At 46.1% G+C, this 20,538-nt stretch overlaps 1 protein-coding gene across 1 annotated transcript; it reads left to right on the top strand.

The window, feature by feature from the left end:
* Nucleotides 1-1,992: 1,992 nt before the first annotated feature.
* gmnc (geminin coiled-coil domain containing) lies at nucleotides 1,993-10,331 on the top strand. Its single transcript, XM_037079069.1, has 5 exons — nucleotides 1,993-2,194; nucleotides 4,620-4,822; nucleotides 7,263-7,348; nucleotides 7,433-7,549; nucleotides 8,283-10,331. The coding sequence occupies exons 2-5, from the start codon at nucleotides 4,741-4,743 to the stop codon at nucleotides 9,234-9,236; spliced, it is 1,239 nt and encodes a 412-aa protein (XP_036934964.1). The 5' UTR covers nucleotides 1,993-2,194; nucleotides 4,620-4,740; the 3' UTR covers nucleotides 9,237-10,331.
* The last annotated feature ends 10,207 nt before the right edge of the window (nucleotides 10,332-20,538 follow it).

The following is a 20,538-nucleotide window of genomic DNA, read 5'->3' as shown; positions in this document are numbered from 1 at the left end:
CTCACCTGTAGCTGGATCACTGCTGTTAGAAGTCTGTCAGTGTGAGGAGCAGAATGATCTGCAGACACACGTCTTATTATATCTGATGTAGAATCGCAGGTTATGGATTAATATTGATGATGTCATGCAGCTGATCAGGGACCCGGTGCAGCCCGGTGGGTCCAAACCTTCAGTGCCACCAGCTGATTCTACAGTACCTGCAGTGAAACGTACGCTGGTTTATTTAAAAACGGCAGAAATAAGATGAAGGTAATAAAGTCTGTGTCACATGAAGACGTTCAGATTCTTCATCTTAATATTTGATTCATTCTTTTATTTCCCTCCTTTGAACGTTGAAATCTTGAACACAGAACGCTGATTGGTGCTGGAGGTCCGTGACCCTGATCAGTTTCTTCTGTGTTGCTCAAACTTAGAAGTTAAAGTTCTGACAAACAAAATAAACTTTCATCTGTGATCATTAACTGCTGCAGGATCAACGGCTACATGCTGATCAGAGTCCAGCTGAGCTTCTCTAAAGTATATATATATTAAATATATATAAATATATTAAATATATATATATTCTCAGATATTATTATTATTATTATTATTATTATTCTGTGTAACTATCTGCTGCCATGAGTCAACACGAGAGTTTTAACAGATGTTAAGTTTCAACTTCACATTTTAATCAACCTTGATGAGTTTGTGAAGTGTACTTGAACTCACCATGACTTCCCTGTTTTGCTGTAGAGTTAGATTGTAAAATGTGTCCCTGAATGCATCATGAAGTCCCTCTGAGTGTGTCAAACTGACGGTGGAGCAGAAATAAATCACTGATCAGAACATGCTGACCTCAGCAGGCAGATCTCAGCTCGCCAAATGAAAGCAGCTGGCCGTGAACCTGCAGCGGGTCGTAATCCTCCGAGCCGCCCGCCGCTCAGGTTCTGGTTAACTACGGCGACCCGGAGGCTCCGTTTAATTGGCAGAGGGAGTTCTGATCCACTGGATACAAATGAGACTCAGCAGGTCGCCTGGAAACAACAGAGACGAGGACACGCCCACACACACACACACACATGCGCACGCACGCACACACACACACACACACACACACACACACACACACACACACACACACACCTGCTGCACCATCAGCTCCTCGTTCTCCTCACAAACATCTCTGCTGCTCTGGGACTTAAACCATCAACCTGCAGCTCCACACGTCTGCTGCTGCTGCTGATAGCTGAGGGGCAGCAGACCTGCTGGTGGAGGTGATTAACCCCCCACCTGCACCTCCTGCACCTCCTGCACCTCCTGCACCTCCTGCTCCACCACTTAACCTGCCACAAAGGCTAGTGGGAGAAGTGTGTGTGTGTGTGTGTGTGTGTCAGCTGGAGGTGAACAGGCTGATCGATCAGCGTTATGACTCCACTAAATCCAGACGGTCTGTGAAGGCACCACCACATGTGACCTTTGACCTCTGCTGACCTCCAGGTATTATGGGATGTCTGTTGTGAAGACAGGTGACAAACACACCTCAGCTTTATTACACCTCAGAGAGAAGTGGTGTTTGTTGTTCTCCACCACATCTGTTACAGTTACTGGTTACTCCTCAGATTACCTCTGAGCTGATGATGTCATCTGATGTCATCTGATGTCATCTGATGTCATCTGTAAGGTAACTGGTCAGATGAATGTAGCGGAGTGGAAGCATGAAGCAAGAGAAAACTGAAATACTGGAGAAGGAGCATCTCATGAGTGTAGCTGAGTAAAAGTATTTAGTTACTTTCCACAACAACATGAGTACAGGTCATCCTACCTGACAGAATGACGTCACCTTCACAGAACTTCACTCTGCAGCGTCACAGCTCCATCCGACCAGCTGATTGGACAGAGCAATCTGTCATATCTCTCTCTCTCTCTCTCTCTCTCTCTCTCTCACACACACACACACACACACACACACACACTCACCTGCTGCGCGCTGGTCTGGCTGCGGTCAGTGTGTCTCGGGTCTGTCAGGACTTCAGTTCTCCGGCTCCTCTCGGGCTCACGTGCAGGACAAACAACGTGTTCATCGATCACTTTATTGTTTTTAAAGATTTATTTGTTTATCGGATTGTTTTTCCTCTCGCGGGTTTTTCTGCTTGCGGAGAATCTGCCGCGCGCCTTTACGCACAGACGGACGCAGCGTCCCGCGCGGAGCCGCAGGGTGAGTTCACGTCTCATCAGACACATAATCAATGATTACTGAACATTATTAATGATTATCGATATGCAGGCGGGGGGTTCTGTGCAGTCGGGCGTGTGTGACGTTATTTGGAGTGTTTTGTGAATGGAGTCTGGCGGAGCGGCAGGTGAGCTGCGGTCACAGGTGGAGACAGCGCGCGCGTTCTGACAGCCTGCAGCACAAGTTAGAGTAGTGAAGTAACATTACAGCTGCACGAGAGGGAGGAGTTACTGCAGCAAGTATCCGGATACAGTCACTGATCTAATACAACTAAAACTCTATCAACGTTACTTCATTACTTTTATTATAAAACACGCGCAGGTGCAGTGTGTGTGTGTGTGTGTGTGTGTGTGTGTGTGTGTGTGTGTGTGTGTGCATGTGAGTGTGCGTGTGAGTATGTGCGTGTGAGTGTGCGTGCGTGTGTGTAGTCACAACTGCAATCCTTATATCACTAAATGTAACTGTAATTTGATTACAGCTTTAACAGAATGCAGACACCGTTTTGTGCCCTGTGACATGTACTCCATTACTCCTAAAGCCTCGTCATCAGTGACTGGCTGACAGCAGATGGATCAATACAGATATCGATCAGTAATCTGTACTTGGTGTAAATATTGATCCCAGTTTCACAGTTAAAGTGAAACTTTCTCCAAAATGCAACCAAGGCTTTTTGTGTGAATGTTTATGAGTCAAACCTTCATGTAAAAGTGTAATTACAATGAAAGAGTCACTTTTAAGATTTACTGTAGTTTCATTTTCAGGTCAAACTCATTTTCAATGGGAGTGCTACGGGCACTTTTACATTACCATCAAAATATCTGTTTTTAAAACAGTAAGAAGTCTGGACACAACATGAAGCTTTGCTGGTAGCATCACCAGGGTCTCTACACATGAACACCAGCACTGACAACATTGTCTGTGAACACAGAGTTACTAAAAAGAAAGTTTTTGAACAGCTCATGTTAGCAGCAGCTTGTTCCACTCGCCGCCGTCCTGCCAGTGGAGAAGAGTCGATCTCAGAATGAGACGTAACCTGGAGGACAGTTAAGGTGGAACGCTCCTAAAGCTTAGTTCCATATAAATGTGGATAATTTGTTGTTAGTGAAAAACAATATTGACCTTGAAGTTGAAAAAGGAGCCCCATGTAAGAAACAATACTAAAATCAAAAGCCGGTAAAGTCACATGAGATCTGGTGTGGATAGTTGTTGCTGGAAGACAGTAGTTCCACCTTAACTGTCCTCCAGGTTACGTCTCATCCTGAGGTCGACTCTTCTCCACTGGCAGGACGGCGGCGAGCAGAACAAGCTGCTGCTAACATGAGCTGTTCAAAAACTTTCTTTTCAGTAACTCTGTGTACACAAACAATGTTGTCAGTGCTGGTGTTCATGTGTAGAGACCCTGGTGATGCTACCAGCACAGTTTCATGTTGTGTCCAGACTTCTTACTGTTTTAAAAATACAGATTTTGATGCTATTGTAAATTTGCCCGTAGCACTCCCATTGAAAATGAGTTTGACCTGAAAATGAAGCCTCGGTTGCATTTTGGCGAGAGTTTGACTTTATCCTTCACTGACTGACAGTCCAGATCAACTGTGTCATTCACAATGTGGACACAAGTATGTGGACATCCTGTCTGTCCTCGTCCTGTCTGTCGTCATCCTGTCTGTCGTCATCCTGTCTGTCGTCCTGTCTGTCCTCGTCCTGTCTGTCCTCATCCTGTCTGTCCTCATCCTGTCTGTCCTCGTCCTGTCTGTCCTTGTCCTGCCTGTCGTCATCCTGTCTGTCGTCATCCTGTCTGTCGTCCTGTCTGTCCTCGTCCTGCCTGTCCTACACTGTCCTTCAGTTGTCCATCCACTCTTAAAGGGACAGTCCACCATGTGTCTGACACGTAGACGTCAGCTCACATTAACCAGCTGAGCTCAGCAGTGGGTCCAACCTGAGGGTCGGGGGCCACAGCAGGCCGCGACATGATGAGTTTATGTGTTCTGCAAAACATCATGATTTGTTTTTGTCACATCTTATTTTTCCTTCTTGTGAATCATCAGATTGTTTAATAAAAAAATAAATAAAATCAGCTTTTAAATGTTTGACAACAGCCGACAGCCGCCTGTACAACTGTTTCCTCTCAACATGAAAGAAACTGAAGTGTTGATCATCACCATATCAACACACACACACACACACACACACACATACACGCACACACACACACACACACATACACACACACACACACACACACACACACACACACACACACACACACACACACGCACACACACACACACACACACACACACACACACACACACACACACACACACACACACACACACACACACACACACACACACACACACCCTCCCTTCTCTTCATTCACACACAAACTCTCTCTGTGTCTCTGTAGGGAAACCCCCCTCCTCCTCCTCCTCCTCCTCCTCCTCCTCCTCCTCCTCCTCCTCCCTCCATCATCATCATCACCTCCTGCTCCAGGATTGGCCCTCGGCCCTGACACTGTTGACGTTACCATGGAAACCCTGGCCTCTGTTTGGGCCTGTGACCCCCGTGACCTCATCGACCTGGGAGAGACGCGGTCGCCGTCTGTGTGGGGTGAGAACCAACAAACATCCATCAGGGCTGGAAGAAGTAATCTGATTAGTAATCTGATTAGTAATCTGATTAGTAATTTGATTAGTAACCTGATTAGTAATTTGATTAGTAATCTGATTAGTAATTTGATTAGTAATCTGATTAGTAATCTGATTAGTAATCTGATTACACTGCAGTATGAAGATACTCTGTTACTATAAAAGTTGAGCAAGAAGTCATCAGAAAAAAATGTCTCCGTAAAACTACAGATTAAAACTGGTTCTGAATTTATTTTTCACAGACTGAGTGAAGAAATAAACCACATGTTCTGCTGGATCAGAACCGGGCTAACCCAGTTTACAGTCTTTATGCTAAGCTAAGCTAATATGCTCTTAGTATTCTGCTGTGTTTCTGCTGAACGTTTCCAGAGCAGAGGTCAGATCAGAGTCGGTGAAGCGGGACTGCTGTGATACGATGTATCCAGCCAATCAGAGAGCAGCTGACTCAGCCGGTTTCTTCTTCTCTTTAAATGTCGCCTGAGCGGCGAGCGACTCGTTCATCACACCACAGATCTAATTCTACATTAACATTCATCCTGTGGTTTCCTGCTGGGCTGCAGCTCCTCCCAGCACCTCTGGAGGCTGCAGGAAACATCACAAGTTCAGAGAATTAACAACTTTATATTCAAACACTGTGAAGAACTCTGATGTTCACACCCGACTACATGAACATGATATGATCACTCTTTACTTTAAAAGATTTGATTGGCTGCTACGACCATCAAATATGAAGAAATTTGAGGTACTTGTACTTTACCTGAGTATTTACATTTTCTGTTGATGGATACTTTAACTCCAATACATTCCTTTATCATCTTAAGTTACACATTACTTTGACTTTTCAAAAGTATAAACAAGATTCTGAACGAGTACTTTCACTTTTGACTTTTTCAATGAAGTTGAGACTTTGTGTAAAATGTAAATAAAAACAGAAAACAAAGATTTGCAAATCCTTTTCAACTTATATTCAACTGAATACAAAGACGAGATATTTAATGTTCAAACTGATTAACTTTATGATTTTTGTGCAGATATTCACTCATTTTGAATTGGATGTCTGCAACATGCTCCAAAATAGCTGAACAGCAGCAACAACAGACTGGGAAAGTGGAGGGATGCTTATAAAGCACCTGTCTGGAACTTTCCACAGGTGAACAGGTGACTTCCATGACTGGCTCAGTCGTTCACTAGCAAGGACAGGCGAGGATCACCACCTTGTGAACAAATGCACGAGCCAATAGTCTTACAGTTTAAGAACGTTTCTCAACGCACAGTTGCAAGAAATCGAGGGACTTCATCATCTACAGTCCATAATATCATCAGAAGATTCAGAGGATCTGGAGAAATCTCTGCATGTGAGCGACGAGGCCGAAAACCAACATCGAATGCTCGTGACCTTCGACCCCTCAGACGGCACGGCATTAAAAACCGACATCATTGTGTGAAGGATTTCACCACGTGGACTCTTCAGAAAACCACTGTCAGTTAGCACAGTTTGTCACTACATCTACAAATGCCAGTTAAAACTCTACCAAGTGAAAGCTTCATATTAACAACACCCAGAATCACAGCCGGCTTCTCTGGCCCGAGTCACCTGAGCTCGACTGGCCAACAGTGGAAAAGTGTCCTGTGGTCTGACGAGTCCACGTGTCAAACTGTTTTTGGAAATCCTGGACGTCGTGCCAAAGAGGAAAAGGACCATCCAGACTGTCATCAGCACAGTTCAAACACCAGCATGTGTGATGGTACGAGGGTGTGTTAGTGCCCGAGGCATCATGGGTAACTTGCACATCAGTGAAGGCACCACACATGCTGAAAGGTACATACAGGTGTTGGAACAACATGTGCTGCCATCCAATCAAGGCCTTCTTCAGGGACGTCTCTGCTTATTTCAGCAAGACGATGCTGAGACACATTCTGCACGTGTCTCAACAGCGTGTCTTCGTAGTAAAAGAGTTCTGGTACCAGACCGGCCTGCCTGCAGTCCAGACCTGCCCCCCCCCCACCGCATGCTGCTGTCTGCTGTTCTGAAACGTGTTGCAGGCATCAAATTCAACATGAGTGAACATCTGCAAAAAAACTTTGAACATGAAATATCTCGTCTTTGTATTCAGTTGAATATAAGTTGAAAAGGAAATGCAAAACACTGTATTCTATTTTCATCTATATTTAATATTTATCTTTCATACAAACATAAAAGAGTCAGAATAGCATCAGATACTGTTTTTTTTAAGGTATCGTCTCCAAGTTTGAGTTTTCCTCAGGGTGACAACTTGAGAACTGTGGTGTTGAACACGTCCTCCATCACTGCTGACTTACTGTCTGCATCCACACACACACAGAGCAGTGTAATCAGATTACACATTAAAAGTAACGGTAGCCTGCCTCTCTCTCTCTGTCAGAGTCTCAGTGTGTTTTCAACAGCTCTCCACCTGCTGGACTGATGTGGACGGAGCAGCTGTCACCTCACCTGCAGAGAAACCAACAGGTAAGAACATGAATCAGAACGGAGTCCAGCAGGAGCTCAGAGGATTCAGTTCTGCAGAGTAATGTGTTCCTCTCCCTCCGTCAGCTGCAGGACACGCTGCTGCAGAGAGAGGAGGAGCTGGCCCGGCTGCAGGACGAGAACAGCAAACTCAGAGAGTTCTTCAACTCGGCTTTTGTCAGAAACCTGGAAGAGAAGGCGAAGGTGGGTGAAGATCAGAGCTGCTGACAGAAACAGAGAGACGTGTTAATAACTTCTTTTCAGATCCGTTTGGGATCTCGGGGCTTCCAGAGACTTGAATGATGTAATTTACTCCGGGAGTCAGGTGCAGAGCTGGACCGGAAAGAATAAAGCCTGCAGAAGCTCTGAGATCCAGAACTGATTTAGAAAGTCATCCCTGATGTCGTCTGACTTCAGACAGCATGCTAACACTGTTAGCTTTCAGGCCCGGGCAGCTGACCTGGTTCAGACTGACTTGGTCTGACCCGGCAACAGGACTAACAGCTTGATGGTCTTTAACCAGTGACGCAGTTGTTTAGTAGAAACTTTGCCGCTAACAATGTTCTGCTAATTTGGTTCTAGTTCTTATAAATCCTCCAGTGAGAAGTTATTTTAAAGTTTTTTCTTTTGAAGCAGCAAAATTATGAAATGTTGTGTTTTCACTTAAAGTGACTAATGAAACCGCTGCATGGACGCAGAGTCAGCAGCTTCCTGTTATAACCAGAACTGCCGACACAGCTGGAGCTCAGCTGAAACAGCAGCATCACCAAACGTTTGACTCAGGATGAAGCTGGTCCACATCATGCATGTCCATTTAAAAAGAGACCTTCCTCAACTTCAGGAGACTCTCAGTCCAGTTGACAGTCGGTCTAATGAAAGACTTGAGACGAGAATCTGTTTGATGGAAACGTTCCTTTGTCTTGTTCTCTCCTCACAGAAGCTCACTGCTGATGGCCGGAGGAAGCTGAAGAGGAGCCTGATGTTCATGGACAGTGGACCTCTCCAGAACTGCAGTCATCACCTCCAAACCTCCCAGCAGCTCAGCAAGAGAGTCTGCAGGAACCTGACAGCTGAGTTCTGCTCCGAGTCCTCCGAGACGTCCTCGTCCTCAGAACCAAACCTGGACCTGTGGGTTCTACGAACGCTGGGCCTGAAGGACCGAGACACCATCGATACGTCCACCAGCTCCTCCTCCTCCTTGACTGGTCTCAGCCTCAGCAGTTCAGCTTATGATTCTGCTGTTAGCTTGTCTTCATCCTCTGAGCGAACCCTCAACTCCTCCTTCAGCCCAGTCGCCACCTCTACGCCGTCTTCTGTCCACAGCCAACATGAGTTCAGGTTCAATCCTGCCGAGTCACATCAGAACCTCACAACGTCGTCGGGTCAGCACTCTGACTTCACTGCCTCTGGACTAACCAAACAGTCTGAGATCCGGAGCTACAACACATTACCTGTTTTTCAGTCTCCAGAAGATGAACCAGCCTTCACCCAGTCTCCAGACCGAGCAGAGACCGGTCCGACCCGACCCGTCAGTCGAGTCCAAACTCTGGATGGAAATCAAGAAAAACTTTCTGTTTACTGGACACCACCAAAAGACAAAGTCCAGCTCAGTCCACGAGGAGAGAGAGTCCTCATCTCCCCGACCTCGTCCAGCAGTCCTGTCATGAACCGGATCTGGACTCCTGACTGCAACACAATGAGTCCGTCAGTCGGACCTCGGCCTCCCGCCACGCCTCAGACGCCTCGCAGCCGCACTGATTTGGCGTTCAGTATGTCCCTCAGCCCGTCCAGCAGCGTCAAGACCCACAGCTTCCCCCAGGGACAAGCCTTCGTCAGGAAGGACCCCGAGGGGAGGTGGAACTTCACCTGGGTGCCCAGACAAGGACCATAAGAAGCTGAACAGTCGTCTTTCCAAAGGATCCCAGAAGAAGCTCCGTGCTTTGGGTTGTTTTTAACAGAACCGATGTGAAAACTTTTTGGACTTTACCTCCATGTTGATCTTGTAGCTGACTTGTTAGACTTTCTGGGCCCGTCACTGAAGCAGAACAACGTTTTTAAAAGACTTTCGAGGAACACATACAGTCAGTTATCCAACTTCCCTCTAAGACCTTGATACGATAACATTCAATTGTCTTCTGATATTTTGCCTTTTGTTTGTTGAAACACGATCCTGCCGTCAGAGAAGACTTCTTTCAGACTTTGAAAAAGCTGCGACACATTTTGTTCAACATTACTGAACTCATCAGGATGTTCAGAATACAAGACTAACTTGTTTTAGGATTTAAACTGTGACTGAAACATTGAAGGTCGACGTAAGTGCCTAAAACTGTTTGTCTGTGAAACTGCCACAAAAAAACAGCTGTTAAATATATTAAAAGTCGATGCAACATGGTGCCACAAAGTGAAAACTGCCTCACATGAAAAAAACAGAAATGATTTTAGCAGATTATTGTCAGAATTCAGGAAACTGTTTCTAAAAAGTGTGATTACAGAAAAATGCAGTAAATCAGTGTCAGTTCAGGGACGTGTGACAACTGTTAACACCACGAGCTAACTGGTGCCAGTGTGTGAAAAAAGGTTGTAAAATGTATTTTGCAGCAATATTCATTTAAATTAGTGGATGTAATGTACAGCAGTATTGTAGTGTGTTAGCCAGTAGCATGTAAGCAACGTCTAGCTAGCGTACCAACTAAACACAAAGCACTTTTAATACAAGCTGCAGCTTCTGAGCAGAAGTCAGATTCACAGGAAATAATCAGCTGAGACAGCTGCAACATGAATTTATCTCAGAGTGACTTTCAAATGTGATAAATTCACATATTGGCACAAAAATGCAGAATCCCTCAGTTAACACGAGCAAAGATCAGCTTCAATACAGCTTATTTCAGATAATCAAAGATAATCACTCCTCCCCTCCTCCTGAGGATATAAAGTCCTCCTCTCCTCCTCCTGAGGATATAAAGTCCTCCTCTCCTCCTCCTGAGGATATAAAGTCCTCCTCTCCTCCTCCTGAGGATATAAAGTCCTCCTCTCCTCCTCCTGAGGATATAAAGTCCTCCTCTCCTCCTCCTGAGGATATAAAGTCCTCCTCTCCTCCTCCTGAGGATATAAAGTCCTCCTCTCCTCCTCCTGATGTCTCCATCAGCTGGTCTGCAGGAGAGAACACATCACAACCTGATTTGAGGAGACGATGAAACAAACAACCTTCTGCAGAATCTCAGCTGACTCTGGGTGTTTCTTCCTCCAGGTGTGGCTGTCCATGTTTTTATATGATCACGTACAGAATGTGACTCAGAAACTGTAACTGACTGAAAGGACTAATAAAAAAAATGTGATTAACAGACGAATCTGAGTCGTTTCTTTTACACCTCACATCTACATGGAGCCACTTCAGACGTTCACTTTGTCTCCAAAACATATCATATGTTATTATAATATGTGTTTGTGTTCACTTACAACAAATTTTCTCTATTGAGCACAAGCTGCAGGTCAGAAGTCGAGGATGTCTAAAGACGTGATGGAGACAGGTGTGTGTAAAGATGGAGACAGGTGTGTGTAAAGATGGAGACAGGTGTGTGTAAAGATGGAGACAGGTGTGTGTAAAGATGGAGACAGGTGTGTGTAAAGCTTGAACAAAGAACAGTGAACTAACAAACGAGAACACTCTGCACTTGAACCTGAACTGGCTGCTGCAGTACTGTGAGAACATTTTAACCCTGGACCACTTACAACATGTTCAGAAGTCCTAACTATCACCAGCTGGTAACTTTAACATCTGACTATCACCAGACTCCCTTAACAAATGTGTCAGTTTAGTGAGTTGTTGAGTTGGAGACACTTTATAAACTCTGTGAAACTCTGTCTCTGACTCATTCTGCAGTATTTGGTCCTTCTTGTTCATTCAGCAAATGTTCTACATGAACTTCTTTCTGTCTGTGAGTAGAAACATGGAGTCTGTGTGTCTCAGAGATGGACGGGTTTGTTTCACACAGAGCAGGAAGTGACATCACAGGTGGTCACTTTGTATGTGTAACATTAAGGAAGTCATCCTGATGTTTGTGTACTTATTGATCGTCCATCAGACGGCCTGTAAACACACTGAAGAAGGTTTAAATTGTGTTTCTTTGTGTTCTCACCACTGTTCATCACAAAGCGACGCTCATGAGTGAAACAGGACTGTTAAAGTTTCCTTTCTGTCCGACGGCCTCGTCAGTCTTTAGCTCAGTTACCAGTTAAACCAGTCTGACATCCTCCTCCAGCTCCCTCTCTTCTCAGGAACAAAAGGAGGCGGGCAGCTCTCTAGAGACCCCCCCTCGCCTCCTCCACCTGATCCGCCCCCCACAGGTAACGATGGTAGGGTTTCTCCTCCCTGGGGGGTCCTAACACAGGGTCCCGGCCCTACCCGGGTCCCCTGAGAGCGAGCCAGGGCCGAGGGAAAGTCGTGAGCGAGAAGTGTCCGAGGCGGGCCGACCGAGTGGTCTATCTCTAATGACAAGGTGTGACGGCTGCAGATGTCCGACAGCTTGAGGCTCTGTCAGTTAGACAGGAATGTGAAAGGAGGGCCGCTCCGGATCACAGGCCCGCTGCTGCCGGAGGGCCGACCGTCGGACAGAGAAAGGGGTCATTAAAGAGGCCGACCGGCTGAAACTCAATCCCGGGGAACGGCCTCACCGCCACGTTCTCGCAGAACCCGACAGCTTGGCCCGCCTCAACACAGCTAATGAGTCGACACATCTCACAGGTGAGCTGATTTCTGTTTCAGCTTTTCCTCGACAGTTTCCTGACGGAGGCGGAGCTCAGGTTTCACATTCAGCCGCAGGTGGAGACACACAGAGCTCCACCAGCCCAAAGCACTTTAATCTCACTTGTGTACAACCGGTTTTATAAACTCTCAGCTCTGGTTTTACTCTCGCTGTCATTTAATCTTAATCTGATGGCAGAGAGCAGAATCCTCTGGATCAGCCTCACGTCCAGCAGCGACACCGCAACTCATCAAAGTTACTGAAGACATTTGAAAACACATTAAAACATGAAACTGCTCCATTTTTATCTGATATCTGTTCATGTGTTTGTCTTGTTGGGTCAGAACCGACTCTCGGGTCAGGAGGCGGTGTCACAGCCACAGACCACTGTTCAGGACTGTGTTTCCACATCTGTTCATGTGAAACACTAAATGCTGATAATGAGATGTGGGGACTGTGTTTCTGGAGACAGAACCAGGTTCTATCATGTTTTCCTAACCCGGACCAGAACATAAACACAGTGATGTCACAACATCAAACTGAAAACTGAACATAAAGAAACGAACAGAAAGAATATTCTGTCAGGCGAACGATCTTCTCCTGGTCCGTGTTTAACGTCTCCGTGCTGATCCGACTCATCTGACAAGACGAACCTGCAGCAACAAAACCGAGGATCCGACCCGACCGGATCAGACCGAGGAGAGTCTGGACCGACCCGACTGTGGTCTGTGAACCGCCATATTAACCGTGGGATTGTGGGTCGGCTGAGGGCGGTGGGAGGTGGGTGGAGCCAGCAGCTGTCGGTCAGGTGGAGGTGTAACATTAACAGCTCACACTGAGACCACAACACACCAGCAGAGAGCACATTAACCCGACATTAACTCCTAATGAGCCACCCAGGCCCCGCCTCCATGATGTCACCCCGTCTGTCAGAGGGGTATCCCACAATGCCCCTGGCTCTCCTGGAAACAGCGCTCTCACTAACTTCTCACCAGGATGGTTCTGATCCGAGCTCACAGAGCAGGGACCTGATGAGACAGCAGTGTCGGTGTGTGATCTGACTGTTTCAGCTCTCAGCTGCAGGTCAGAGATCAGATGAAAGTAATAAATAAATAAAGATGGTGGAAACTGCTGGTGTCCTCTCGTCCTCCATGTTTACACCCTCGACATGCGGTCGAGCTCGAGCACGCCAACACGTTCGTCTCAGCAGCTCCAGCGAGGATTTCATCTTTACAACGAGTTTCAATACGTAACGTGTCCTCACATCAGTGTGTGATCCCGGGCCTCTGCAGAACCTGCCTGAGAAACATCATGTTTTTAAGTTCTCTTCAGTACCACAGTGATCCGGTGACAGTTATCTGAACATCCACAGGCTCGCTGCTAACAGGAAGTGCTAACAGCTGATTCTGCTACAATATAATGGATTAAAGTTTTCATTCTGCTGAGATTAACACAACAAGACCAGGCTGAACTCTGTGTGTGTGTGTGTGTGTGTGTGTCTTTATTGATTAGTCTCCAGCAGTAATTAGCTGATTGATGAGAGAATGATGAGGAAACCTTTACAGTCAGGAATGCGCGCACACACACACACACACACACACACACACACACACACACACACACACACACACACACACTAATTGGTTTCAGGTAATGTGTCATGTATGAGTGTGTGGATGCTGCTGACCTCTGACCTCTGATCAGTGAGGGAGAAAACCTGCAGCAGAGAGATGAAGCCTGAGAGTTAATGAGCATTCAGACACACACACACACACACACACACACACACACACACACACACACACACACACACACACACGCACGCACACACACACACACACACACAGTGAACCTAAAGGACAGAAGCCAACTCCATCTCCCAGGGTGCATTTCACTGACACATGTCCAGTCACAGAGCTTCACTTCCTGTGTGTGTCTGGAGCTGATCTGCTGTCAGGTGGATTCAGTGGGTCTGTGTGAAGCTGCAGCAGGAGACTGTTGACTTCTTCACTTCTTCACTGTACTTCTGAACTTTCTACTCGTAACATTCAGACTGTCAACGTTTTTGTGCTCGGCGTCTCTGATGCTGCAGACGACGGCTGTCAGGAAGCACCACGCTCGGTTCAGATCACGTCTGTTCTGGACCTCATCTCAGAACAAACATGTTCGTTTCATTTTGATCCAGTTTGAACGTGTCATCAGTCACACACGATGTTTGTCACATAAACATAAATATCAGATGGAAAATCCATCATAATAAAGAGAACTGCTCCTCTACATCTGCAGCCACGCAGCAGAACCAGAACCAGAACTGCAGTTGTCAGTATGAGCAGATTTATTGTGACGTTCATCTTGTTCAGAACCTTTTCTGACCCAGTCGGCTCCATGATGGTTCCGGTGATGTACTGATGAGACGATGTAGTTCACTGAGCTGCAACACTAAACTACACAAGGTCTGACTTTGATGACAACAAACTGACCAACATCATGAGGTTCTGACCCAGTTCAGACTGGACCAGTACTTCATCATCTCTCTGGTAACAGCTGTGAAATAAAAAGGAGGATTCAACTCTCTCAGGTGTGTGTGTGTGTGTGTGTGTGTGTGTGTGTGTGTGTGTGTGTGTGTGTGTGTGTGTGTGTGTGTGTGTGTGTGCTCTCAGTTTAATGGTTGATGAGTCTTTATGACATTCTGTGTGATGATGAGTAACTACAACCCGACTCACTAACTGCTGCTCAACAATTAACCTAAACACACACACACACACACACACACACACCTGTATGTTTAAGAGCTTCCTGCTGTCATTAAATCAGTTTCTGTATTGAAGATAACTTGATTTTAATAGTTTCACAGTTTCAGGACAGTTTTTCTGAAGTTTCACCTCATTTCAAAGGTTAGAAGCTGAATCTTCATATATTTAATGCTAAAATCAGCTCTGTAATCAGCTGGAACATGTCCACATCATAGAGTCTGATGAGAGATCTGATCTAACAACAGTTTCACTGAAAATAAACAGTTAACGTGTTTTCAGCCAGACGATACTTGATTTTTTGGGTCAAAGCCCAAAATGATATTAGAGATAAAAGAAACAACAATTTATCAGCTGACATGAAGAGGGGGAGCAAAGTAACTAGTAGCTGAAGTTATTTAGAAAAAGTGGTGGCGTGGAAGTATGTAGAAAAAACGCAACATTCAAGTAAAGTACAAGTACCTCAGAGCTTAAACTCTGACCCACAGTACAGAACCAGAACCTGTACAGAACCAGAGTGAATGGACTCACTACGTTCCATCAGTTTGAGGACGACGAGCTGTTTGTTCCTCTGAGGATCAAATAACGCCGGTCGCGTGTTCTAAGCGTGTGTGGAATGTAAGTCGACCAACGGAGACGACCTTTGGCACCGTGCACACACACACGCATGCACACACAAACACACACACACACGCACACACACGCGCACACACACACACACACTGGCACAACGCCATAAACACATTAGCTCTGAGGTGTGTGTGTTTGGACATGACTGAGTGTGATGCTGGCACTGAGCCTCAGTGTGGTATTACAGTGGACACACACACACACACACACACACACACACACACAGGTATGCTCTAACTATAACAGTTGTAATTAATTACCAGTTGAACCAGTTCAAACTGAGAGCAGCAGACTGGATTTCGCTCGAACATGTGAACTGTTAAATCTGATATTTGAGATGAGGCCCCGCCCACTCCTGGATCACCACCTCACACAGGTCACACATGGTTTACAATCATCAGATGACAACGATCCTCAAACATCTTCAGCACAGAGACACAAATCCAACATTAACCTCAACCTGTGATGTCACTTCCTGCTCGTCCATCACTGAGACAAACAGACTCCAAGTTTCTACTCACAGACAGAAAGAAGTTCATGTAGAACATTTGCTGAATGAACAAGAAGGTCCAAATACTGCAGAATGAGTCAGAGACAGAGTTTCACAGAGTTTATAAAGTTTGTTTCAACTCAACAACTCTTAAAATCACCACATTTGTTAGTGGAGTCTGGTGCTGCCTCCTGCACTGCGGATGGATGTTAACTGTACTTGAAACTCTTATTCCTCAGTTATTGATTCAGTATTTGAGGACAGCAGCTGTAAACTTCACCTGTGAGTCAAACAGCAGCAGGTTGAAGTCTTGGACCGCTGCAGGTCTGTTGGGGTCTCAGCAGGTCCACAAACTAATCTGGTTTAATCCCAACAGGAATCCAGCGAACGAGCGGCTCCTAATCTCAAATGTGACCACACAACTTTCATTACTTCCATATTAGAGCTCGATTTAACATAACACAGCGCTTAATGTCCCCAAAACAGCCCAAAGTATCTGGGCGGTGAACATGTGCATGAACTGATTATTAGTCATTAATAAAAACACAAAGAGCATGAGGCTGCTGGCGCCCCCTGCAGGCTGCAGCGTGAACTACAGACACAGTGTGAAGGAACAGACTTCATGAAGGTTTGTTCTGTGGAGGGAAGGTCACTAAAAAAATACTTAATTTATTTTGAAACTTACACCAATGTGACGACTCTCCACAGCAGCAGGCGGCGACAGTCTGAGTTCATCATTCAGAAAGGACGTCACAACACCAACAGCTAGCTTAGCGTTAGCCTGCGGTGTCTGTCCCAGGTGTGTTGAGGACGATCAGCTGACTGGTAGTTTCCAGAGGAAACTCATGTTGGTTTGTTTTCTTTATCATAGATCCTTTATTGATTTGTTTGTGAAGAGGGCTCACTCTGTGGTTTATTGCTGAATCAGTGAATGCTGCTGTTTTTTCTTTTATTATTTGAGCTTGTTAAAAACACACCGGGATAAAGTCTCGCCGTCGTTGTAAATATCTTTTCCAAAGAACAGACACACAGTTAGTGTGGTGTAAAACCAAAACAGGGAGCTGAAAGAAGCCAAAGAGCCGTGGAGACTGAAACTGTCCTCTGTGGGTTTCTATAAAAATGTTGATCAGTGCAGCTTTTAAACTCTCTGATCTTGTCTCAAAGTGTCTAATCTGTGATGTAATGAGGACACAAACAGTCCAAGACACACACACACACATAACTCACTAAAGGACTAAATGCAGCAGCCGCCTGAAAAGCATCCAAACACGCAGCAGAAAAGACTGAAGCAGGTCTGTTGTGTCTCTAAACCAAATACTGTGTGTGTGTGTGTGCGTGTGTGTGTGTGGTGGGGGGGTCTGAGTGTCTGAACAGCAGCCAAGCCTGAAGGGGCAGCCGGCGGGCCAACAGCGCCGGTCGTCATGGTAACCGTAGTAGTAGTAGTAAGAGAGGCAGCTGAAGTTTTCAGGGTTGCTGCTCGGATGTTTAATGTGTTACTCAGTCACACAGATGACTGATGGAAATATGTGGAATCTTCCTTTAAAACACACCTGAGTTTACCTGAGCAGTGAAGCGTGTCTCATCTCTGTCACAGCACATTCTTCTTCTTCTTCTTCTTCTTCTTCTTCTTCTTCTTCTTCTTCTTCTTTTTCTTCTTCTTCTTCTTCTTCGCTGACTGTCAGTGTCGTCGTGCTTCCTGACAGGTGACTCCCACCTGCAGGCAGGAGTCACATGTTCACATGCAATCAGGATACAAACAAAAACACAACCTCACCTCCAGAACCACTGTTCACTGACAGGTTCTGTTCAATCAGCGGCCCGTTCAGACTCAACGGCTCTCCATGTTACAACTTCACGTTTGTTGAGGTTGAATCTCGTCACGACATCAAGGTTTGGATTCAAACACCTGGTCTGGTCTCCAGGTGTTGTGACTTGAACTGTGGCTGTAGATGGTTGAGACTTCACAGCTGAGGACGGTTCTGAGCTGAAGACGGTTCTGAGCTGAAGACGGTTCTGAGCTGAAGACGGTTCTGAGCTGAAGACGGTTCTGAGCTGAAGACGGTTCTGAACTGAAGGTGGAAAGTTTTTATTTTATGACTGAAAAAGAAGCAGAAACTTTAAATCAGAATGAAAATGTTACGAAACATAAAGAACACTGAGGTTTGTCTGTGAAGGGTTGAAGTTCAATGTGTGTGTGTGTGTGTGTGTGTGTGTGTGTGTGTGTGTGTGTGTGTGTGTGTGTGTGTGTGTGTGTGTGTGTGTGTGTGTGTGTGTGTGTGTGTGTGTGTGTGTGTGTATGTGTGTGTGTGTGCGTGTGTTATTGGCAGGTATCTGAGGACCTGATTGATGCCAGCGGCCCCCCACGTCAGGACCAATCTGATTGGTGGATGCAGCTCTGATCTGAGCGCGCTCACTGGGGACACTCTGGCCTGGATCCATCGCTACGGTGACAAGAGACATCGCCCCACACGCACACACACACACACACACACACACACACACAGTGACAGTAGAGGCCAGATGTCCTGTTGTTGTGTCCTTGATGAACTGCTGGACTGTGAACTGTCACAGGTTTGATCCCCCTGAAGGACGTGTATGTGTGTGTGTATGTGTGTGTGTATGTGTGTGTGTATGTGTGTATGTGTGTGTGTGTGTGATGTTTTGATGGATGCGTCGTCCTTCTCACACCTTGAAGACCTTGAGGTGAAACTGACAGAGACGATCAATCTGAACACTGATGGATGATTGTAAACTTCAGCAATAAACCACAGAGTGAGCCCTCTTCACAAACAAATCAATAAAGGATCTTTGATAAAGAAAACAAACCAACATGAGTTTCCTCTGGAAACTACCAGTCAGCTGATCGTCCTCAACACACAGCCTGGAACTGACACCGCAGGCTAACGCTAACGCTAAGCTAGCTGCATGATTGTAAACTGATCAGCAGGGACGTGACGTCTACAGGACGCACTGACAGTTAACAGGTGTGATCGTACCTGTGCAGGCTGCAGGTGTGATCGTACCTGTGCAGGCTGCAGGTGTGATCGTACCTGTGCAGGCTGCAGGTGTGATCGTACCTGTGCAGGCTGCAGGTGTGATCGTACCTGTGCAGGCTGCAGGTGTGATCGTACCTGTGCAGGCTGCAGGTGTGATCGTACCTGACCGTACAGTTGTTTCATGTTGGCTGATTTTGCACCTTTTCAAAGCTCTCGCCTCGCCTCATCTCGTCGTCTCTCTGGCCTGCAGCTCTGGTGTCTCTGAGTTTTCTCTTGTTGTTTCGTTTTATTTTGTTGTCTTTCCGCTTATCTGTCGCGGGATGTTGTCGTTTCCCCTTGAGGGGCTGCGGGCCTTACTGGGGCCAAATCCAGTTCACACAATGGGAGAAGGCCAGGTTCACCCTGGATACGCCATGTAGCTCAGTTCCACCCAGGGGAGCCAGGATTTGAACTTGCGACCTTCTGATCACCAGCCCACCAGCTCTACACACTGAGCTACAGCCGCCCCGTCTCTTGTTGTGTTTGTAGATTTTTAAAAACCTGTACGTCATCAGATACGCTCAGGGGGCGGGGCTTGGCCTGCAGCACGCTGCTGTCCTTCAAACCTTCGCTGACACTCTAAGCTCCGGTTGGTTGCTGTCAGCCGTCGCCTCGCGTCAAGCTGCCGCCTTCATCTGCTGCCAGGAGCCTCAAACCGCCCGCTGACACTCCGATCACGGCGTCACGTTCACTTTTAACATCGCTGACACTTTAATCCTGAACCTCTTCTAACCGTCACAGCTCCACAACACAGATCTGCACGTCAGCGTCAACTTACCAGACAGGCAAACTCACTTTAAGTGTTTGTTTGAAGCTTGATGCTGATGTCAGATTATCACAGATTAGTGGGAGTGACATGTTGAAGTCTAACTGCTGTCAGTCGAGTCAGTTTGTCCCTTCACAGCCCTCAGAGACGGACGAGCCTCGAGCCTGGAGAGACTGACGAACTTCATGTGGAGTTTAATTCAGTTTCATCTGAAGCACAAATCAAAAATGTGATTTATGCTTCAACACAAAGAAAACTTAAGAAACCACCTGAAAATATCCGTCTTTGTAAGTTTAAAACATGTTAGTCCACTTAACAAGGACGAAGAGAACATCAGACGAGGACCTGCAGTTCTGGAGATGGTCTGGATCCGGAGCTACCGTCACTTCTGTCACTGTTTCAATGTTTTTGTGGGCTCCCGGGTCATTTTGTGCTCTGCGGAGATCCCGAGTGTTCCTGTGGACATCACTGGGTTTTTAAAGGGAAACTCTCTCCAAAATGCAACTGAGGCTGTTTTTGTGAATGTATCTGAGTCAAACCTTCATGTAAAAGCATAATTATGATGAAAGAGGCACTTTTAAGATTTACTGTAGTTTCGTTTTTGCCTCAAACTCATTTTCAGTGGGAGTGCTATGGGCGCTTTTACAATATCTCTATTTCTAAAACAGTAAGAAGGCTCGACACAACATGAAACTTTGCTCACAGCTTCACCAGGGTCCAGGGTCCAGGGTCCAGGAGTAGATGAGTCTCACATAGTCCCTGAAGAAGTTTGATTGTTTG

This window comes from Acanthopagrus latus, chromosome 2, assembly GCF_904848185.1.
Source record: "Acanthopagrus latus isolate v.2019 chromosome 2, fAcaLat1.1, whole genome shotgun sequence".
NCBI classification, from domain to species: domain Eukaryota; kingdom Metazoa; phylum Chordata; class Actinopteri; order Spariformes; family Sparidae; genus Acanthopagrus; species Acanthopagrus latus.
The sequence above is the reverse complement of the archived record's forward strand: the minus strand, read 5'-3'. Positions and strand labels throughout refer to the sequence as shown.

Excerpts from the sequence above, each read along its gene's own strand:
- gmnc (XM_037079069.1), top strand. The coding sequence starts at position 4,741 with ATGGAAACCCTGGCCTCTGTTTGGGCCTGTGACCCCCGTGACCTCATC. Across the intron at positions 4,823-7,262 it reads GCGGTCGCCGTCTGTGTGGG|AGTCTCAGTGTGTTTTCAAC; the intron begins GTGAGAACCAAC and ends TCTCTCTGTCAG. Across the intron at positions 7,550-8,282 it reads ACCTGGAAGAGAAGGCGAAG|AAGCTCACTGCTGATGGCCG; the intron begins GTGGGTGAAGAT and ends CTCTCCTCACAG.